General features: G+C 36.4%; 5 protein-coding genes across 6 annotated transcripts; 3 read left to right on the top strand and 2 right to left on the bottom strand.

The window, feature by feature from the left end:
- Positions 1-1180: 1180 nt before the first annotated feature.
- On the top strand, positions 1181-1859 carry LOC128722950 (dihydrofolate reductase). Its single transcript, XM_053816644.1, has 2 exons — positions 1181-1260; positions 1325-1859. Exons 1-2 carry the CDS (start codon positions 1181-1183, stop codon positions 1800-1802), a joined length of 558 nt encoding a protein of 185 aa, XP_053672619.1. The 3' UTR covers positions 1803-1859.
- On the bottom strand, positions 1577-2360 carry LOC128722951 (succinate dehydrogenase assembly factor 3, mitochondrial). The gene is made up of 4 exons (XM_053816645.1): positions 2303-2360; positions 2105-2214; positions 1840-2007; positions 1577-1712 (listed from the first exon to the last, which is right to left on the bottom strand). Exons 1-3 carry the CDS (start codon positions 2358-2360, stop codon positions 1852-1854), a joined length of 324 nt encoding a protein of 107 aa, XP_053672620.1. The 3' UTR covers positions 1577-1712; positions 1840-1851.
- A 2036-nt stretch (positions 2361-4396) lies between these two features.
- On the top strand, positions 4397-8321 carry LOC128722775 (pyruvate dehydrogenase (acetyl-transferring) kinase, mitochondrial). Of its 2 annotated transcripts, none has more exons than XM_053816454.1 (8): positions 4397-4630; positions 5286-5493; positions 5581-5771; positions 5880-6041; positions 6114-6410; positions 6483-6592; positions 6666-6764; positions 8146-8321. In XM_053816454.1, exons 1-8 carry the CDS (start codon positions 4528-4530, stop codon positions 8218-8220), a joined length of 1245 nt encoding a protein of 414 aa, XP_053672429.1. In that variant the 5' UTR covers positions 4397-4527; the 3' UTR covers positions 8221-8321. The 2 variants fall into 2 exon arrangements, with proteins under 2 accessions (XP_053672429.1, XP_053672430.1); XM_053816455.1 differs by lacking the exon at positions 8146-8321 and adding an exon at positions 7121-7408.
- An 820-nt stretch (positions 8322-9141) lies between these two features.
- LOC128725853 (myotubularin-related protein 10) lies at positions 9142-11977 on the bottom strand. Its single transcript, XM_053819622.1, has 9 exons — positions 11909-11977; positions 11768-11819; positions 11555-11703; positions 11317-11469; positions 11111-11235; positions 10807-11041; positions 10464-10694; positions 9671-10396; positions 9142-9561 (listed from the first exon to the last, which is right to left on the bottom strand). The coding sequence occupies exons 1-9, from the start codon at positions 11960-11962 to the stop codon at positions 9142-9144; spliced, it is 2145 nt and encodes a 714-aa protein (XP_053675597.1). The 5' UTR covers positions 11963-11977.
- A 1101-nt stretch (positions 11978-13078) lies between these two features.
- LOC128723655 (PP2C-like domain-containing protein CG9801) lies at positions 13079-16012 on the top strand. Its single transcript, XM_053817417.1, has 5 exons — positions 13079-13212; positions 13302-13855; positions 13934-14017; positions 14548-14763; positions 14846-16012. Exons 1-5 carry the CDS (start codon positions 13079-13081, stop codon positions 15814-15816), a joined length of 1959 nt encoding a protein of 652 aa, XP_053673392.1. The 3' UTR covers positions 15817-16012.
- The last annotated feature ends 3703 nt before the right edge of the window (positions 16013-19715 follow it).

Raw genomic sequence — 19715 nt, 5'->3', positions numbered from 1 at the left:
CGACTATCTAGAGTAATATGCCTAACAGTGAAATACACCGGATACAGCCGTCCACTTCGAGAAGCAACGATTGTATACCTGCAAAAGATCGATTCTAACTGGAATACATACAGTGTTCTCGTTCTTGCTAGTAGACTGTCACGTTGTTGCACTAAGAGACAGTGACAGTTTGCATCGCATTGTCTCATACATAAAAACAACGCGATCCTCGAAATCAGCTTTCTTTTTCACACCCGAAGTTCAACCTCCGAGGTAAGAAGACTTCCGCAAACTCCATATCCAATCAATCGAAAGCGCATCAAACATCGCGATCAAACAAAAGGCAATATTTGCATCGTTTACAGGAGTGCAACGACTTTTACGACCGGCCTCAATATTGATTTGAAAAAATTACCACTCACTCTTTCGCCTAATTTCCTGTTTCAATCGACTATTACCCGGATTACTACTTAATCTCTTATGTATTTTCTAACATTTAAATTTATAATACCAATAAATAATATGAAACTACACTTTCAAACATATAACAATATAGTGTTAAAATTGAACAAATTTTATCAAAATACATGAAATTATTGTATCAAATAAATGAAATATTTAGATGAATCAATACATATTTACTTATCCAACGCTGAAACTTGCTGCAAAAAACTTTGGAATCATTCGTGCATCGTGGTCTACCAGTCATTCCGGCAACATTTTAAAAATCTACGCTACTTTGTCAAGCTGCATTAAAAATAATTTTCCACATTCCAATTTTTTAAGGTTTTTCAGTATTTTTTTTAGGATTCAATTTTTTAAGAATATCCATGAATGTTGACAATAAATGCTAACTTTGTTACATCAACTCCTGTATTTAATAATAAAATCATTAATAATAGTAGTTGTTATAATAGTAATAATAATATTTAGAAAAAAACTTAAATTTATAAAAATTTTACTTTTATAAAACTTAAAAATCTTTACAAATTCCTTTTTCTTCGGCTAGTGCGCGCCCATGGTGCTATCGTGTTTACTTCTTTTTCAAGCTGATTTTTGAGCATTCTAGCGTACTAGAGCAACTTCTGTCAAACGATTTATTTGTGTTGATTTGGTTTCCGTTTCTTTTAAGATACATCTGGTTTTTCTCCGTACAAATTATTTTGTTCATCATATCATATAGTAATTGTCTTCATCAACGATGTCTAAATTTAGTTGTATCGTAGCAGTTTGCGAAAACCGTGGCATAGGCATCAATGGTGATTTACCGTGGAAATTAAAGTAAATAAAACTCTCTTTTCTGGTTGTTTGCTAATTGACTAATCTCATTTTATTGTTTTCACAGGCAAGAGCTGCAATATTTTTCTAAAACAACCAAAAAGGTGACTGATTCTAGCAAACGAAATGCCATCATTATGGGCAGGAAAACGTATTTCGGTGTACCAGAAAGCAAACGACCATTGCCGGAACGATTAAACATAGTTCTGACTCGTAACGCCTCCGCATATTCCTTTCCATCGGATGTCCTTGTTTGCAACAGCCTCCAAGAAGCGCTACACAAACTGGATTCGACAGATTCTGGCAAAGATATTGAAAACATTTGGGTGGTAGGCGGAAACAGCGTATACATGGAAGCCATGGATTCTGAACGTTGTCACCGTGTCTATTTGACGGAAATCAAAGAAAAATTCGATTGTGATGCCTTTTTTCCAGAGATGCCAAAATCGTTTGTGCTTATTGAAAATGATGGTGGCATTTCAAACGAAGTACAAGAGGAAAACGGAATACAATATGAGTACAAGATATTCGAAAACAAACATTAATAATTCGGCAGCGTCGCTCATCAAGTTTGCAACTTACTGCATTCCAACATTATCGTTTGGCTTCTTGCAACAGTTCGTAGAGCTGAGCAATTTGTTCTTCTCGGAAGAAATTTAACTGATCATCGGACAAATCCTCTCCAATCATTCCAATATGCCCTGGCTTTCCTCGAACTCCTAACTGGTTTGCCAAATTAAGCGCATATTCCTGTCAGGTGAATAAAAGATAATACGTTAACAATGTTGAATAGGATGTTTGGAATATCTTCAAATGAAAATCTATAAATTAGTATCACAAAACATACTGCCCATTCGTTCATAAACTGTTGGCTCTCATTTGGAGAACATGTTTTGTGTCTTTTGAATTCATCTTTAACGTAGTTGGTCCCCAACTCTCGCAAAGCCTCTGGCAAGCCTGTTGATATAGAGTGTTACGGTATTTGTCAATAATATACCTTACTGTATTCGTAACAGCATTCATAATTATTTTATATCAAACTAACCGCGATGCAACCGAAGGATTGTTTTATACAAGAATCTCACTTTATGCACGTGATTCATTTTTTTAATGCTCCTATTGTCATCACGCACAATTCATGCTTTTGTGAATGCTGTTAACGTCAAATATTACATAAACATAAACCGTGTTGCCATGCTGGTCGTATTCATGTTTTAGGGTATACAATCGTTGCTTCTCGAAGTGGACGGTTGTATCCGGTGTATTTCACTGTAAGGCATATGACTCTAGGTAGTCGAACCTATAAAGAAGTCGTCAACCTTTGAATATATTAAAAGTGACTCTTTGGAGAATTAAAATATAGAAGGCTACATCCCATTTCGCAAACAAGAAGAAGAAGTGTTTTGGAGAATATCAGATGTTTTTCTCAATGATATATATGTTCTATAAATTTGATCTATGAAAAGTTATGTCAATTTTCATACTTCCCAACCCTGTCCACCTTTCACATTTTAAACAGTACCTTGCATATTGAATAGCAAAAAACTATTCAGTTACAAAACATACCGTCGCTGTAACTACGCTGAAAAGACGGATAACTAACATGAAATAGCGTTTCACAATATCGAATAGACTTAACTGTATCGGCAGTGTACCAACCAAGAAAAGTTCTACTATTGAAGTCAAAATTAAATGGCAATATGTGGGTCTGCTAAAAAGAATAAGATGGTTCAAAATATTCAAGGATGAGTATCCAATTAAATGGATAACGAAACATACTCCCTACTTTTGTTCTTCAGTGCATTGCATACGGTATCGATGCTTTAAAATCGAACCACACAGTTTTTCCACACTTTCCAAGGATCGAAATCAACAACGTAACATCTGCTTTACTCTTTCCTTCCTGCGGGTGTCTGATGGGTACCGGATAAACATCAAACAGTTACGTCGATTATGGTTTTGGTGATCAGTTGTTGCATGACCGATGGATCCAAATAAAAGCCCACGCACTTTCTATCGCTGTACCCCATGATGTGTCAGTTGTGACACGTGTGCATACAGCCATATACACTATCTCAGGTTCTGTTTTTTACTCACTTAAGTTCATCACGGTCCGAAAATAGTGTTTAAAGTAAACGATTCTGCATCGATACCTTGTCTCATTAAAGGTACAATCAGCTTCTTCTTCTTTTTCTTCTTTACTAAGGTTTTAACACGGTACGATGCAGAAGTCCAGCTACCTGGGCCCTCCTGTATTAATCCGTGTTCTGACTGCACTCAACTTTAGTAGTAACTAGGACCGGCAACTAATGGCCATATGTCCAAAGGTACAATCAGCTAACGCCGCAGAATAGCGGTCCATAAAATTTTTTTGCTATAAACGTAAACAATCACAAACATTAAACCCTTAATATATCAGTAGAATTAATGGAGTAAGCGAAGTGGATGTTTTGAACGTAGAATATTGGCCCTCTAAAATATGTTATTGTTTACCTTGAAAGCTACTGTGGTATACATGTTATCAAAGATCAGCCTGTTCATTTCGTTATTTAAATAATTTATATCATTCTTTTTGTGGCATAAGGTGACTTTTCGAAACATCTCGTGGTGCGTCGGCGTGAATGTTTGTCACTATGACATTTGTTATGACAAACTATGTAAAATTGAAAATTTTGATAAATATTTTGCATGATACTAATATTTTATAATTTTCGGATTGGATTCGTTTTTTACATATTTTAGAGATATTGCTAAAAACCAAAATTAAAATAAATTTCATTGTCTTTTTTGCTTTGCATTAAGTGTACACATTTTAAAATGAAATTATATTTTTAACGCTTTTTTTCAAATAAAATAACAATATTTTGTAAAACTCTTAAAAATTATCAAATATACCGGGTAAAAATGAAAAAAAAAATGCGATTGATATTTTACTTCGTCTGAATTCTCTGAAGAATTCGTCAATATCTATCCGTTTCTGAATATTTCCTCGCTATCGTAGCTCAAATACATATACTGCGAAGAACAAGAAGTAGCAGCAACTATCAAAACATTAAGAGAGGCGATCAGGATAAGCCAAAAGTGAAAATCCGGTCAAATGGCTACTACTTGCCGGTCTACGAATTAAAACTCTACTGTATGTTTGGTATGGTGGCACTTTAGTGAGAGAGATTAAATTGAAGATAGTTCACCGTTTCTTTGCCGGGCGAGCTAGTGCCTCGAAGTGTTCTATCTGTGACCTTGTGAGCAATCGACGTTTGTGTCGTAAAAATGAAGCTGTTCCCCGTTCGAATGTCCAACATCAACAAGATGTTGGACTTTTATTCGCAATTTAATCCATCACCTCTGAGCATCAAGCAGTTTATTGATTTTGGTGAGTATAAAACACGAAGCATGGTTTCTTGGTGCAATTACCCATTTACATTATATGTTATATATCGTGCCGTACTGTGGATGTGGAGGCCAACAAAAGTTGTTTGTTACAAGTTGCTTATATTAGTTACTGACTGGATTATATTAGTTACTGACTAAATTATTTAACATCACCGTTTATTTTGGTTAAAACCCTACAATACATGCAGAGTGTACGATACTATAGGTCATTGTTGAGGAATGCGTCAGTACTGCGTTCGTTGTTATGTTGTTCCAGCTGATGAGTTGATAATTGATGTTAAAACTTGTACTCCCACAGTGTGATATGTGGTTGTACCGCGCAAATCCCTTTTATCCCCATTGGAAACGAGAAAGATGGTTGTTTTTTTTTCAATTGACTCGACACTTTGTTGCCTAGACGTTTGAAATAGTCCATTCCATCAGATGTGACTACCACCTCTCCCTTTTTCCTGCGCTTTGACCTTATGAAGCAAAAACAAATGACCGATAGATGGAACTGATTGACGCACGTCTGCGGAATGGTGCTTCGTTTTCTATTTTTTCACCGGTTTCGACTATCGTCAAATATGTCAACTCACGTCGAACATTTATATTTTCGTATTTAAAAACACATTTTTTACACTATTTCGCTGCAGGTCTCAATGCATGCCCGCAAAAATCGTATGTTTTTCTTCGGAAAGAGCTACCAGTTAGATTGGCGAACATCATGAAGGAAATCACACTGTTACCAGAAAGCCTGCTGCGTATGCCTTCCGTTGGTTTGGTCAGCGCGTGGTACGTGAAAAGCTTTGAAGAAGTGCTGGCTTTCGAAAAAACTGATCCATCGGACAACAATTTAGAGAAGTACTAAACACGGAAGCTATTTGGGACGTTCCTTTTATATTTATGTATGTGCGATTTGATTTTTTTATGTCATGGCTTGGTAAAAAGATTCTGCAAATCGCTTACACAAATCCGTGATCGCCACTCTGACGTAGTGCAAACGATGGCCCAAGGTATATTGGAGCTAAAAGAAAGTCGCAACGGCGCAGTAGAACCGTCGACAGAGCTTTCAATTCAGTATTTTCTTGATCGTCTTTATATGTCCCGTATCAGCATTCGAATGCTCATCAATCAGCACAGTAAGTGTGTAGATACGATAGAATGGCTCTTGGAACGTAACAAAGCATTTTGCTTGCGTTATATTGGCCATTGTTACATTCTTTTCTCTTATCTTGCTCGTGTTTCAGCTATTTTGTTTGGTGACATACCTCAAACAGGACGACATATTGGCAGCATAGATCCATTATGCGATCCTCATATGGTGGTTCGCGATGCTTACGAAAATGCTCGATTTTTATGCGATCAATATTATCTTGCTAGTCCGGAGCTAGAAGTTGAAGAACATAACGGTACGTTCTATTTTTGTTTTTGTTTATTTGCTGATAATGATGATATTTTTATTTGAATCAAAAATGATGCAGAAATTGACAAGGGCAACCCCATAAAAATTGTGTACGTACCCTCTCATTTATACCATATGCTTTTTGAGCTGTTTAAAAATTCGATGCGAGCCGTCATGGAACATCACGGTACTGAAAATGATGTCCCGCCAATCAAAGTAACAATCGTAAAAGGCAAGGAGGATATCTGTGTTAAGATGTCCGATCAGGGCGGTGGTATTCCACGCTCACAAGTAGATCAACTATTTAAATACATGTACAGTACGGCACCGCAGCCACCGAAATCTAAGACCGACCTTCCTTTAGTACCGTTAGCAGGTATGAAGTGAATATCCATTACGTTGCATTTGTTCCCATGTTTAAATGGTTCTATCTTTCTTATTTGATTAGGTTACGGATACGGGTTGCCAATTTCTAGATTATACGCTCGATACTTTCACGGCGATTTAGTTCTTTTCTCGTGTGAAGGTTACGGTTCAGATGCAATAATCTATCTAAAGGTAGGTGTAAGAGATGTTGAAACTTCTTGATCTTACGTTACTTTACTACTTTTTTTCTATTTTTCTTAAATAGGCGTTTTCAGACGAAGCTAACGAGCTATTACCGATTTTCAATAAAACCAGCACAAAATTCTATAAGGCAACGGTTCCAACCGGTGATTGGTCGAATCAGGTAAAGGGTAAAAGAGTTAAACCAATAGTAATATAATTGTGATGGGCGCTATTTTAAACAAACTCATGTGTTGAATATACTTGATCGTTCTAGACGAGCAAGCATTTGATACGAAAGAGCAAAATATAAGTTAGCATATGATTTGATTGATTTGGTTTCAAAAAGTATAATTTATTTAAAACGGATCGTAACACGGGTGAAATTTGCTAGTTACACTGGCATGTAATGATCTGTCTTTGTCTGATCTACACCAAAGTGGGCAAATTTATTTAAAAAGCGCTGTCAAAATTAGGGTACTGTTCATCTCTTCATCTACTGTTGTGGATACTTGCTCTTTTTTCTATTCGTTCTATCAGGGTAAAAACTTTACCAACAGATTGTTGTAGCCGCGATGCACTTTAACACCATTGTAGGAATATGGTATAAGAGGATATGAAGAGATGATAAAACGATGATCATCGTCTCGATATGATCATCGTCTCGAGTTTAGCACATTTTGACGAGTTGTGTGTTTCCTGACCTTCTCCTATTACTACGTGTTGCTGGGCTTCAACGAATGGTTTGACAACTATTATTATTGATTTTAGCAAATGTTTATGTCAATGTTACGTTTAAATGTTACGTTTTGTGTTTGTTATTTGTATCATAGCGATTGTATTTGTAAGGTTGTACATGAAGTACCATAAACAAATATATGCTTTTTATTTACAATTTTTGCCATATTTGTGTATTTTGTTTTGCTTAAACGTGTATTAAAAACTATTCATAAATAGCTCAGATTGAACCAACATTTGTAGCCGTTAGTATATTGTTTAATTTGAACAGAATTTAAGTTTGCATATTTATGTATCCGAAATATTATCAAGCACATGTGATAAATAGTTATATAAAACTAACAAAATGGCAATAAAATATAGTACAATGTTTGACTAATATCTCAACCAGTTGCCATTTAGAGGGTTACTACTAGCCTGCATAGTGTTTATTAAAAAAATCTTATTTTTCGCTATGGTATAAATTACGCATATAGTAACAACGTGTGCAGCCAAGGGGAAGATTCTCTTTCCCTATTTAGAATACATAAATTTTAAACTTTATACTACAACTTTGGTTGATTGGTATTTCTAACTCATTCCTATTATAAGCGACCATCATTTTATTTCAGCAAATGGAATGTATATATTATATTTATAAGTCATTTAATTCATGCGCAGCAATGTTTTATCCTAATGAATATTGGTTCAATGGAACATAAATAAATATAGGTTTGATGGCTCATCATATTGGCTCAATAGTACTAATATTATGATGAGATGCTCAATGTCGTATGTTTTGATAAAAACTTTGTAGAAATTGACGAATTTTTAATTTTTTTTTACAGAATTCTGACATGAACTCCAAACAAATGAATGCGCAGACAAGGCGTGCAGGTTCCCAAGGCACAAGTGTTTCGTGACTTTTTGTCGATCGAAAACGATAAAGGCAACTATTGAAAGTATCACCATCGATTTATCTCTCAAAATACCAACTCTCAATAAATGAAATAAATAAATTATATATCGCGTTGCTAATAAATATTTTTACATGTTTACAATTATTGACTGAACATTTGACGAGCATATTTTGTCGCATTGATTATTACAATCCAGACTAATTAAATTACGGATAATTGGGAGGAGCAGCTAAAAAAACATTTAAGACGATAACGAATTTCAAACATAACATGATGTATAATGACTTCTTTAGCTTATATCGCTCATTAATTACTCATTTGCTATTTGGTACCAGAGCACTAATTTTTTTAAGCGATGCTAAGTTCCACTTGGAATCGTTAACTGTTCTCAAGAACTGCGCCATACCAGCTTTTCGTCGAACGTGGCATTCTCGCATCCTCCGCACATTTTCATTACTTACCGATGTATCCCTTCCTTGTCGTTATACTTCACAGCTTTTTTTATAACGACGGACAGTAAGCACAATGACAACTGTTTGTAGTTTGAAATTCGCTTATATTTTTCTTTAGCCGTTTCCAACTATAGAAATACTTAAAAAAGAAGTGCTCGCTTTTCTGGAAGTCTTGTACTAAAAAGAACCTATTCTATGCTTATCTCTTTAGCATTGGTCCTAGCCATCTAGCCAATTGGATTACGGTTGACCTCGTAAAAATGATAAACAAACCTGATTGCTGTGATACAAAATTTTTACTAATAGTGTTAGCTTCGACGTAAGCATAATAACTAACATAAAAATGATTTAATAACAACTTTTGTTACTAACACTTATTGCCTGATGATTTCTATCCTTTATCGAATACTTCTAAACATAACGAGTACTGCTCGCAGATTAAAACCACTTTCTACATTTCGTTGTAGTATCCTCAGTCGTTTAACGAACATGTGTCATACATAGAATCATGTGAAAAATGTATATTGTTGCTTCCAGTAAGCAATGGTGAGCATATGGGCTGTGCACTGGGCAAAATGCTAGAAAATGGAAAGAAAGAACTAATAGCCCACGATGCTTCTGACGCTACATCAGGATCACGCGTCTGGACCATCGTCGTCGACAATATTTGCTCCAGTGCGTCCATTTTATCATTGCCATTTTCTGGTGATGTCGTTTTGCCAAGATCTTTATAAAGTTTGACGATGTTATTCGACAAAATACGATTCAGTAGATCGCACTGTGCAATTCCACCGTTTTTTATCTCAAGATGCGGCATCCATCGAAAATAGCACTGCTGCCATAACTCAATGTCTCGTAAACAGTATTGCGGTTCCAAAAACTCCAGCATGTCCTGTATGGAGAACGAATCATATAAATTAACATGATAACTTACTGACCAGTGAGAGGAGTTTTCAAACGTAGAAATATAGAACATCCTTTTAAAGCTTCAATGTACTTACCTGCTGCAATAATTGCATTTCACTCGCGCCTCCATTGATCCCAGAATGTCCATTCGTTTCATCTGTCCTGCGTGCATTGAACAGCATATTTGTAACAGTATTTTGCGAAGTTGAACATCGACTAGCATTACTGTTTACTGTTGTCGTTTGGGTTGTCTTTCTTCGATACGTCGGATTTGCAAACAATGCGACATCTTTGTCTTCTAATTGTTGTTGCCAGTCCCAGACTGGACGTAATACAACGTGATCGGCACGCAGTGCTTTATAACGATCGGTTTCAGAGTTAAACTGAAATGTGTCAAAAATTGGAAGAAACGACGAGTCCCACAGAGTGGTGAGGAATACATCTGAAAACTCAAACGACTCGGGAAACTGCTGCAGCAGCTGCCACACACAATCAAGAAATAGCAGAAATAGGGGACTACGTTCTGTTGACTTGACTGTTGTAACGTGGCCCAAGCGGTCGCTGAAGGGATGTCCGAGAATAATCCACTCTTTTTGAATGAGATTTTGAAAGCCCCGTATTGTACGATAGCTACTATCCAACAGCAATTGCACCAAGCTCGATATAACACAGCACATATCACGACCATTGATTTCTTGAAGAACCACAGTTTGTCCTTTACGCAATAGTTTGGCTGCCATATCCGAGTGTTTTAAACAGAGCGATACATACAAAAGCCAGTAACTTTTCTCTAGCATCGAATAAAAACGAGCATCTTGAGCCTTAAAGTAGAAGGTGGAAATAGTTGATTCTAGAACTATCATTAATCATTAACAACTATCAACTTACCATAAATTGTTGGTCATTGTCGGGAGTACAAAGATCCCGTAGTTTAATGTAACTTAGATTAACATCCTGTATGCTTGGTAAAATTTTATACAACTCCAACAATCTAGGTTCCCTTTTTCGTGGATGACAACTGCGAACAATTTCTAGCAAAATATTTTCAACAGTAGTGTTAGTAACATCCGGGTTAAGCTCTGCTAAGCGAATCAGCGCAGCATCTTTATGACCCCATACCTACAATACAATGAGAAATTGTGTGTTGAACATATTGAGTTATCATTATACACGAAAGCATAAGCAAACAAAACGCTCACACATTGAATGAAAAAAAAAAACAAAAACATACCCAAATGGCGGAACGATTGTTGCGAAAACTTTTTGATATATTATCATAATCGATGTCACTTAGATGTTTCGGGACAACAAAATGCATTGGTAAAGAGCTGTGGGAGATCCTGCAATCTTTAGAATACACGCGCCAACTCCCAGCTGCATTGCAACGTTCTAGCTCTTGGAACCAATCGGTTTTTTTATCATACATTTTAACACTCTCGTTAGAGGTGCTACCGTCGAGCAGGTCCCTGTAGACAAGAAAGAGAGAAACAACGCTTGAGCACAGCTGCAAATTTGTCTTACTCAATAATTCTTACTTGAATTGGTATAAAAATAACAGATTATGTCGCGCTGGGAAGGCGAACTTTACCAAAGCATCGGCAATATATTTGCCTTTTCCTCTCTCTGATAGTTGAAACCCAAATGTGAAGGTTTTAAAATTCTAAAAGATGCAAAGAAACCCCCGAAATAATGATAATAAAATTATTTATAGGTTCGAAGATATCAATATTTTAATATTTACTTTGCAGACGATACGAATCTTATCAATTTTGCTGCTATTTTTCAACTGTGGGCTAATAACTCTTTTCTTTTTATCAATTATCTGGTATATTCGATCAATGTTGGATAGCGATACATCAGATGAACCAAGGAATCGATTGCTCTGGAACGGCAGCTTTAATATTGAAAAAAGCGGGTAACAGAATCATTTTAATTAAATCGGAACTAGCTTCATTTTGGTTTTTGTTCTTATTACTTACCTGTTCACCATCCATATCCAATGACACAAATGATAACCTAAAGTTAGTGATCAATAAGATGCCAATTCTTTCACCAAATACTTTTCCATCTTTTACAAACGATGAAATGTACATACACACGTTGTTAGCCCGAGCGGCCTCAATTTCACCTGCAATTGATGAACTTATTAGCTATCATTACTTAACAAACTCAACAAACGAAATGTTACGTACCTGACAACAACTTTGGTTTGTAGTCATTGTTGATAAAATTTTCATCAGCGATCTACAGTAGAAAAAATAATAATATGATACATATACTTATCGCTGTAAATTCCTTCTGAGCTTCAGTAACACGATATGAAGCATACGTACTTGATTCACATAGCTGGTAAAATTTTGTTTCATTTTGATGCGACCCTCTGTCATTTTTGGAACTCGGAATGTTAGGTGTAACAACACATTAGCTAATAAATAGCAACGCGAAGCTAATAATTACCATACACGAATAGTCCTGTTAAAATATTCTTAAATTTTTCTTTATTTATTCACTTCACACCCACATAAATGCTTCAAATAATTACTCTTCCCTCAGTAAGCTTAAGAAATATTAATAATTGTGAATAAAAACAAATTACGGTGTTGGTTGCCTCTCGATCAGCTGTCGATTTTTTCAATGGCTAGTTTACATTGGCTCTTTTTCTAGTCGTAATTGTCATTCTAGTTGGTTATATGTCATATGGAGGAGGTCAGTCCACTGCAAAGACTTGTTAGGCAACCAGACAAGCTAAATGAAATTTGACACATGCAATACTTAATTTTTATATTTTTATAACAAAATTCACGTAACATTTTCCAGTAGTTGATTCATTATTTAACCATCATTCATACAAAAAAAACTCATTATGAATATCAAAATCAGACTTACAAATATTATTTTGATATGAATAAATTATCGCGTTATCACTAAAGTCAACGAAGTTAATTAACTACACAGTCAAGATTCAAAAGAAAACCATAGAACAGAAAATACATATATGTATATAATGGTATCTAATTGTATGATATCGCACCACTCGGTACTTATAAATGCCTTGGACTAGCCTGCCTTGGAATGCCTTTATTGATATGTCAGAACGTTCGAATTGCTCCAACCTGTAGTACTACACAAACGGAAATAAAAATTGTAAAATACACAAAGCATCCAAAAGAATCGCAAGACGATTGTATTTATACACGTATTTGAAGTGAAGTATCAGTAGTAAAACCCAAAGCACTAAAGAAATGTTATTGGCTATTTTCGCTCCTACGGCAAGATGTTTTTGGACACATAGTTCCGCCTAATTAACTAAAACTACAAGAATCCAGTAAACATAGGATTTCTTTTACTATCTTGATGTGCGTATTTAACGTCAAGCAATTCCTTTAGATTTATGTAGTACATTGACCGAGCAACACAAATTTAGTAGAAGTTATTATACTCGTCCGCAACACTTATTACAATATTGGCTACAACCCTCCACAGTGAAGCTAATCCCAATAGAAATGCCTTCCTTTAGGCAAAAAGTTACTACGTATTTTCGGCAACTGAGTTTCGTTTCTGAACGTGACCAACGCAATTCGACTCAGGAATGTTCCTCTATAGGATCAGGAAGTTTCATGACCAGATACTTAGAAGGGTAAGTGCGATATTAAACAAAAATTTACGTTTGATATATGGTATATTTAGTTTGTAATCGATTTCAATAATTTTTTCATTATTACTCAGCGCGTGGGAACCGCCAGACTCAAAGGCACCTATTATCAGCGGTAAACTACCAGAAGACTTGCCAGAAGTCCGTATTGGAAATTATGTTACACACCAGTCGGATGACGATGCTGCCTACACAGGACCACTCGAAGGTTTAACGGGTGTATGGCGTGCTAAGTCTCACTTGACGGCAGGCATTGAAGATGATATTGACTACATTGACGTCCTTCAAGATCCTTCAAGTTGTAGCACACTACAAGAAATGTCCAACACTCTCCCAGGTGGACTAACGTTGGACTCAAATTCAAATTCAAGCACATTTGCTCATACCTCTAACGGAAAGCCATCTGAAGCGAAACGTCCAGAAATTACCAAATTTGTTGGTGATGAGCCTATTGCCAACATAACTGATTGGAACCGTCCAAATGAAGATGCGTATGGTATATCTGTTTCACTTTATGAAAAGCATTTACATACATCTGGGAACGTTGGTGATCCTATAGCAGATTGTTTTGGTATCATCTCTCGTGTTGATTCTTGTATTATGGCCATGGCTGATGGTGTAAATTGGGGTAGGTTTTGTTCTGCGGTTTGACTAACTGAGTCTGTTGTGCTAATTCGTGTGAGGAAATTTTTTTTAACGTTTGCAGGCGAAGGTGCTCGTATTGCAGCTAGATCAGCGGTACAAGGCGCTATTGAATATTTAAATTCCGCCGTGTTTGGAATACATCATGGTGAGTAATTCAAAACTTATTACTGTAACATGTAAGATATTATATTTTCGCATTAAGTATTTGTCATACATTTTCCTAATCATTTTTCAAATTTAATCTAATATTTTTACGAACAAATCACAAATACCATATTATAGGTCATTTAAATTGTGTTTAATGACGTCAATAATATAAGTTAAACAGTTTCGTTCTAAATCATGTATCAGACTCACTTTTTATTATATGATCTCGAACCATGTATGCTATCATTGTGTTTGTGGTGTTTTTTAACGGGTACTTTGTGGTAAAATGTCTGTAAATTCTATGTATATATGTTTCAATTCAAAGTTAAAATGTAACAATAGCGAATTACTTTGCCGATCTACCATGTGCTCTATAGTTTCCTATAAGAAAGCTATTTAAAAAATCATGTTGTAAAATGTATTACATGTATTGCGTTTGGTGTCACATACCGTATAAAAACTAAACCTTATTGGCCACTTTAACGTAAATGGTGTCATTTTGCTTTTGCTCTGCCATTTTATTTGCAGTAACATCTACCAGAGAAATATTTCCAAGTTTAATTCGCAGCTTCTGGGAGGCTCACAATTATATTATTCAAATCGGAGGTGCTTTAAGCACGTTAACCGTAGCCATCGTTTTACCCGTCCAGGAATCAAAGCAAAGCATAGTGTGTTGCTGTAATGTGGGAGATTCCCTTGGATATATATTTTCTAAAAACAACATTGTCCGTGAGATAACAAAAGGTAAATTTGGTACCGAAAATTGGTTGAAACTAAATAATTGTAATCGTATTTGATAATTTAACTTCCGTGTCATAATCGCTAGGTTCACATGATGTTAGTCTTATGCGCGATATGCGTGATGCCCTTGGAGCGCTAGGCCCCGTGTACGGTGACAAACCGGAAATGAGCAATCTTACACTGTCTATGTCGTATGTCGATGAAGGTGATATTGTGTTTCTGACTTCGGATGGGATAAGCGATAACTTCGATCCAGTGGTAGGTAAATTTGCAGAAGCAGCAGGACACAAGACGACCACTGCTGCTGCAGCTGGTAGTGGCAACAGCGTTGGACCCAGCAAACATCTAACAAACCACCAGCATCATGAGAGAAAATCAAGGGCTGGTTTGGCTCCGAAGAGGCAAAATAAGAGCGCCCCTATGCTAACATTACCACCAACCACCGCATCAGTAGAGCAACATCGAGGCGTTGTTAATGGTGATAATTCGGGGGGTTTGAATGCAATTCCAGTGAGAAAACCGCCCAAAACAGAAAAAAGTACGGAAACTCAGGATAAGAGTTACAGTTCAAAATACGTTACACGTTCAAAAACTTTTATTGAGCCACCCGTAGCAATAAAACGATCAAATAACGCCGTTACGAAATCATCGTCACCAATGGCTCTCCCTCAAGTGACGGCCCAGCAGAGACACGTGCTAACGCTTTTACGAATAGCTGATCTGTTGGTTTACGGCATCAATGGATCGCTCCGACCCTGCACGAACGCTAAACAGTTATGCCAACTGTTGATTGATTTTGTATCTTGCATTACGTCTGCCAAACGTAAGCTTCTAGAGCAACGTGAACTTTACTTCAAAGTTGTCACCGATCCAGATGGAGCTCGTAAAGAGGTTCCACATAGTGCGCACCAACACAAAGTAATGAGAAAGCGCATGGTCGACGGTACAACTTTTTCATTGCTGCCCGGCAAACTAGATCACGCCTCAATCGTTGCGTACACCGTACGTCGAAAAATCTCGGAAATCAAGAAAACATCCCACGAACATGTTATTTAACTGAACTCCACATGCTAGCTGACATTATTAGCTAAAGTAATGTCTGCTTGCGATGAATTATTGAATTACTAAAGTCTTGCCTCAAAGGAAGTGAATTTTAAAATACTTTTGGTAATTTGTTTTCGAAAACTAATACTGTTGGTTTTATTTTGTAATTTCATACCTGTACTGAGTGATCATACACAACCGAGCATTAGCCATTTGTAAATTATTCTTGTTTAGGTAAGTATAATAATTTTAAACCATATTTCACAGTTACGGAATGCTACAGAGTATTAAATTCAACAGTATAAATTTTTAACTTAGTGAAGTGTAAAACTACTTAAATTCTCATTATACACTGGATTTTTACAATGTAATATATATTTTATTTAATCTGTATTTAATCGAGCACTGCGTCTTCTATACAGAAAAAGATGCTCCAACGTGGAAAGCCGATTTAGAATGGTGTAATTATTGCTTTGAACCAAACTTATACGCACCATGCAATCGCCATTGCTTTCACATTGCACTACAAAACGAGAAAGTAGTTAGTGTTTATGCTAGCGCGTGATATTTTTTTTCTAAAATGTTCTAATGGGCAGCTACATGAGCAGACACAAGCGTATTACAATTAATGTCGATATAAAATGATAAGGCCAAATAATAAAGATAAGTCCAAAAAGCAACTTTTCAAAAAAAAAATGAAATTTGTATATATCTGCTTGTTAGAAAATATTATAAAATTCGCAAATAAATTTGGTAACACTTTTAAGGCGTTGCGCAAAAAAAGCAAATAAAATGCAATAAGGTGTTTTTACTAATGTTTTCAATATTTTGTTCTTAAAATTTCTGTATAGTTTTATACTTTAAGTTGATTCTGGGGAAGTACAATTGCGTATGATAACTCGATAACTAATCCCTTGTGCATCCATAGGATTTGGATTTGTTCTCATCAAACCAACAACTAACCGCTTGACCTCTGTTTGTCCATCGCTATTCCGCGGTAGTAATGAGATACGCTGTCTAGACCGTTCCTTTTCGAACTGCCAATCTTCACGGTAGTTGTAATGTGGAAACATAACTTTGCAGGACTTAAAATTGAAAATTATATTATTGACATCACGAGAAAAAATGTTAAGAGAAGTGGTAGAGGTATTCACACAATTGATGACTTGGGGGCTTAACAATACTATGATAAATACATTCAGTACCAGTCAGTCATTATGTCACATATTTACCCTAGCTCCATTGTCGAAAATATAGAATGTAATAGTTGTTGCAGCGAACTGCTTATATACGAATATGACAGCTTTTGAGAAGACTCCTTGATCATCCTAGAGCGAGCTTGAGAATATAACAACTTGTAAAACTCCAGATTTAATCAACTTTCGATAGCATAACTTAAGGGGTTACTCTCCTGCGACACAAACCTAGTTAATAGAACGAGTGCATTAGTACACTTGTACCAAAAATGTACTCCTAAATGTGACTCAACCAGCTAAAATTATATTTTTTTTCCGACGGGTCATTTAAGTGGGTTTTTAATAATTATATTCAAAGAATCACACACAAAAATGAATAACCAAAAATTGGATACATTTGTTCTTTTTTACTTGCATGCAGCATTGGTGTTTTCACATTGTTTTTCAACTAACAGAGCTCTTTTTTTCCAAGCACTCATTAAGCCATAATGTAGAAACAATAAAGCAAACCTTACAGCAATATCGGAATATTGCTGGTTCATGTATGGTTGAATTAGCTACGCTTCTTATATCATCTCAAACGACCACGGAATGAGATTCATCGTAGCCAATATATTCGTCGTAGCCAGGCCGATATGATCAGTGCTTAAGTTATACAGGCTGTGCATGTGCCTTAACCTTGCACATTCTTCAACATTTACCTGATCACCGTGCATATGTCTACCAAGGAAATTTCTACAAAAATCGTGTTATGAAAACATCGCGTGTCCTAAATGTTACCATTATTTATCTCAAATACAAGAAAGGAGAAATATCGGAAAGATCTTGGCGAAGATGACGAACCAACAGCCCCAGTCCTTTCATCTCTTTTTAGATTTCAAATGAATATACGAAAGCGTTGTGATCAAGAGTCTGTGCTTAAAAAAAGGTTAAGCTTAATTATCTTCTCTTAAATCTCATGATAAAGAGCACCATTAGAGATTCAATAATACTTCTTTTTTTAGTAATTCGTCTTGAATCATAAGTTTGATAATGTGCCCAAGGGCGCTGGTAGTCGACTCACCAACTGAAACCCTTATAAGCCTCAATGGAGACTTTTTGGATCTTTGGTGCCGTATGTGTGGCAGATATAATATCAATAGATTGGGTCAGATATTAGGGATTAGTAGTTATGTCTTATATATTATGTATATTTATATATTTCTTCTTCTTCTTCTTCTTCTTTGCGAAATGGGATGTAGCCTTCTATATTTGAATTCTCCAAAGAGTCACTTCTGATATATTCAAAGGTGGACCACTTCTTTATAGGCTATCTAGAGTCATATGCCTTACAGTGAAATACACCGGATACAACCGTCCACTTCGAGAAGCAACGATTGTATGATTTATATATTTCAGCTGGGTGTATTGGTTTTGTAGCTAAGTCGCTGGGAAACTGTTGCTCTACTGTTATAAACGAAAGTATATCATGCATGTATGCTCGACTGTGTGTAATCAAACCAACTGTCAATTTACAAGTTTTGCGACTGATTCGAGATAAACCAGTCACAGTGTATCACTCGAAGAGTACAGACACCTGACACGACAAACCCCTCAGTGCACTAACACACCTCAGCCAAAGGCAGTGACCTGACTAATCCACGTGTTACAAAAACCGTTGACAAAGACAACCGAACCAAGACAAGAACGCACCAAAAGTAAGATGGGGGTCGAGGACCCCGGAGGTGGGTCGGCTTTTGGCTCGTACTACGAGCCTTTAAGCCAGAGCCCTACTAGTAAGCAAAAAAAAAGGAGGTTAAGAGGAGAGAGAATTCCACTTAGCGAATTTTTCGCAGAGGAAGAAATATTTATGGTAGTTGAAGGAACTACTCCCGAAAGGCCACTAAGGACAGCTAACCCTTTTGTAGTCCAAAAGGCTATCGAGGTCGCTATAAACGAGCAACCAAAAAAAGTTACCCTACTTAAAGACGGGAAATTGCTTGTACTAGTACGTAACAAAAAGCAAGCCGATAGACTAACCAAAATCGATTTGAAGACTACAAACAGGATTGATACCAAAGTATACAAGCACGAAACGCTTAACACGTCGAAAGGTGTGATCCGGTGTGATGCCATCCCCTTCACCACTAAAGAAGATATAATAACAGGTCTAGCAGATCAAAAAGTAAAAGATGTGGATATCATGAAGAGGAAAGACAAGGATGGAAATTGGGTAAATACTCGTACAGCCATCCTTACATTCGATACCATTAATACCCCTCGAAGCGTAAATTTTGGCTACTACTACGACCTAAAAGTTGAAGTGTATGTTCCGAAACCCATAAGATGTATGAACTGTCTCAGATTGGGACACACCAAAAAATTCTGCAAGAGTCATAAAAAATGTGCAAATTGCTCAAGCCCCTACCACGAAAATTGCCAAGCGGAACCAAAGTGTCTTGAATGTGGGGAAGCTCACAGTACCCTTGACAGAAACTGCCCCGTCTACCTAGATGAGGTGGAAATTAAAAAAATCCAAACCACCGAAAGAATCACCTTAAGAGAGGCTCGGGAAAAAAGAAGAGCTCAGGCCCCCATGGTCCCTAGAAGCTATATAAAGAAATCGTTCGCTGAAACCTTACAAAACAAAACATCACAAATACAACAAAACCCATTGAACAACACAGAAAAAAAACCAAAAGCCCCGCAAGAGAAAATCATAAACGTAAAAAATAT

Source organism: Anopheles nili, chromosome 3 (assembly GCF_943737925.1).
Source record: "Anopheles nili chromosome 3, idAnoNiliSN_F5_01, whole genome shotgun sequence".
NCBI classification, from domain to species: Eukaryota; Metazoa; Arthropoda; class Insecta; order Diptera; family Culicidae; genus Anopheles; species Anopheles nili.
This window is presented reverse-complemented; position numbering and strand designations above follow the sequence as displayed.

Excerpts from the sequence above, each read along its gene's own strand:
- LOC128722950 (XM_053816644.1), top strand. The coding sequence starts at position 1,181 with ATGTCTAAATTTAGTTGTATCGTAGCAGTTTGCGAAAACCGTGGCATA. Across the intron at positions 1,261-1,324 it reads GATTTACCGTGGAAATTAAA|GCAAGAGCTGCAATATTTTT; the intron begins GTAAATAAAACT and ends TTGTTTTCACAG.
- LOC128722951 (XM_053816645.1), bottom strand. The coding sequence starts at position 2,360 with ATGAATCACGTGCATAAAGTGAGATTCTTGTATAAAACAATCCTTCGG. Across the intron at positions 2,215-2,302 it reads AATCCTTCGGTTGCATCGCG|GCTTGCCAGAGGCTTTGCGA; the intron begins GTTAGTTTGATA and ends CTATATCAACAG. Across the intron at positions 2,008-2,104 it reads AGTTTATGAACGAATGGGCA|GAATATGCGCTTAATTTGGC; the intron begins GTATGTTTTGTG and ends TTCACCTGACAG.
- LOC128722775 (XM_053816454.1), top strand. The coding sequence starts at position 4,528 with ATGAAGCTGTTCCCCGTTCGAATGTCCAACATCAACAAGATGTTGGAC. Across the intron at positions 5,772-5,879 it reads AATGCTCATCAATCAGCACA|CTATTTTGTTTGGTGACATA; the intron begins GTAAGTGTGTAG and ends CTCGTGTTTCAG. Across the intron at positions 6,042-6,113 it reads AGAAGTTGAAGAACATAACG|AAATTGACAAGGGCAACCCC; the intron begins GTACGTTCTATT and ends AAAATGATGCAG.
- LOC128725853 (XM_053819622.1), bottom strand. The coding sequence starts at position 11,962 with ATGACAGAGGGTCGCATCAAAATGAAACAAAATTTTACCAGCTATGTG. Across the intron at positions 10,695-10,806 it reads ACAATCGTTCCGCCATTTGG|GTATGGGGTCATAAAGATGC; the intron begins GTATGTTTTTGT and ends ATTGTATTGTAG. Across the intron at positions 10,397-10,463 it reads ACAATGACCAACAATTTATG|GCTCAAGATGCTCGTTTTTA; the intron begins GTAAGTTGATAG and ends TTCTACTTTAAG.
- LOC128723655 (XM_053817417.1), top strand. The coding sequence starts at position 13,079 with ATGCCTTCCTTTAGGCAAAAAGTTACTACGTATTTTCGGCAACTGAGT. Across the intron at positions 13,213-13,301 it reads ATGACCAGATACTTAGAAGG|CGCGTGGGAACCGCCAGACT; the intron begins GTAAGTGCGATA and ends ATTATTACTCAG. Across the intron at positions 14,018-14,547 it reads CGTGTTTGGAATACATCATG|TAACATCTACCAGAGAAATA; the intron begins GTGAGTAATTCA and ends TTTTATTTGCAG.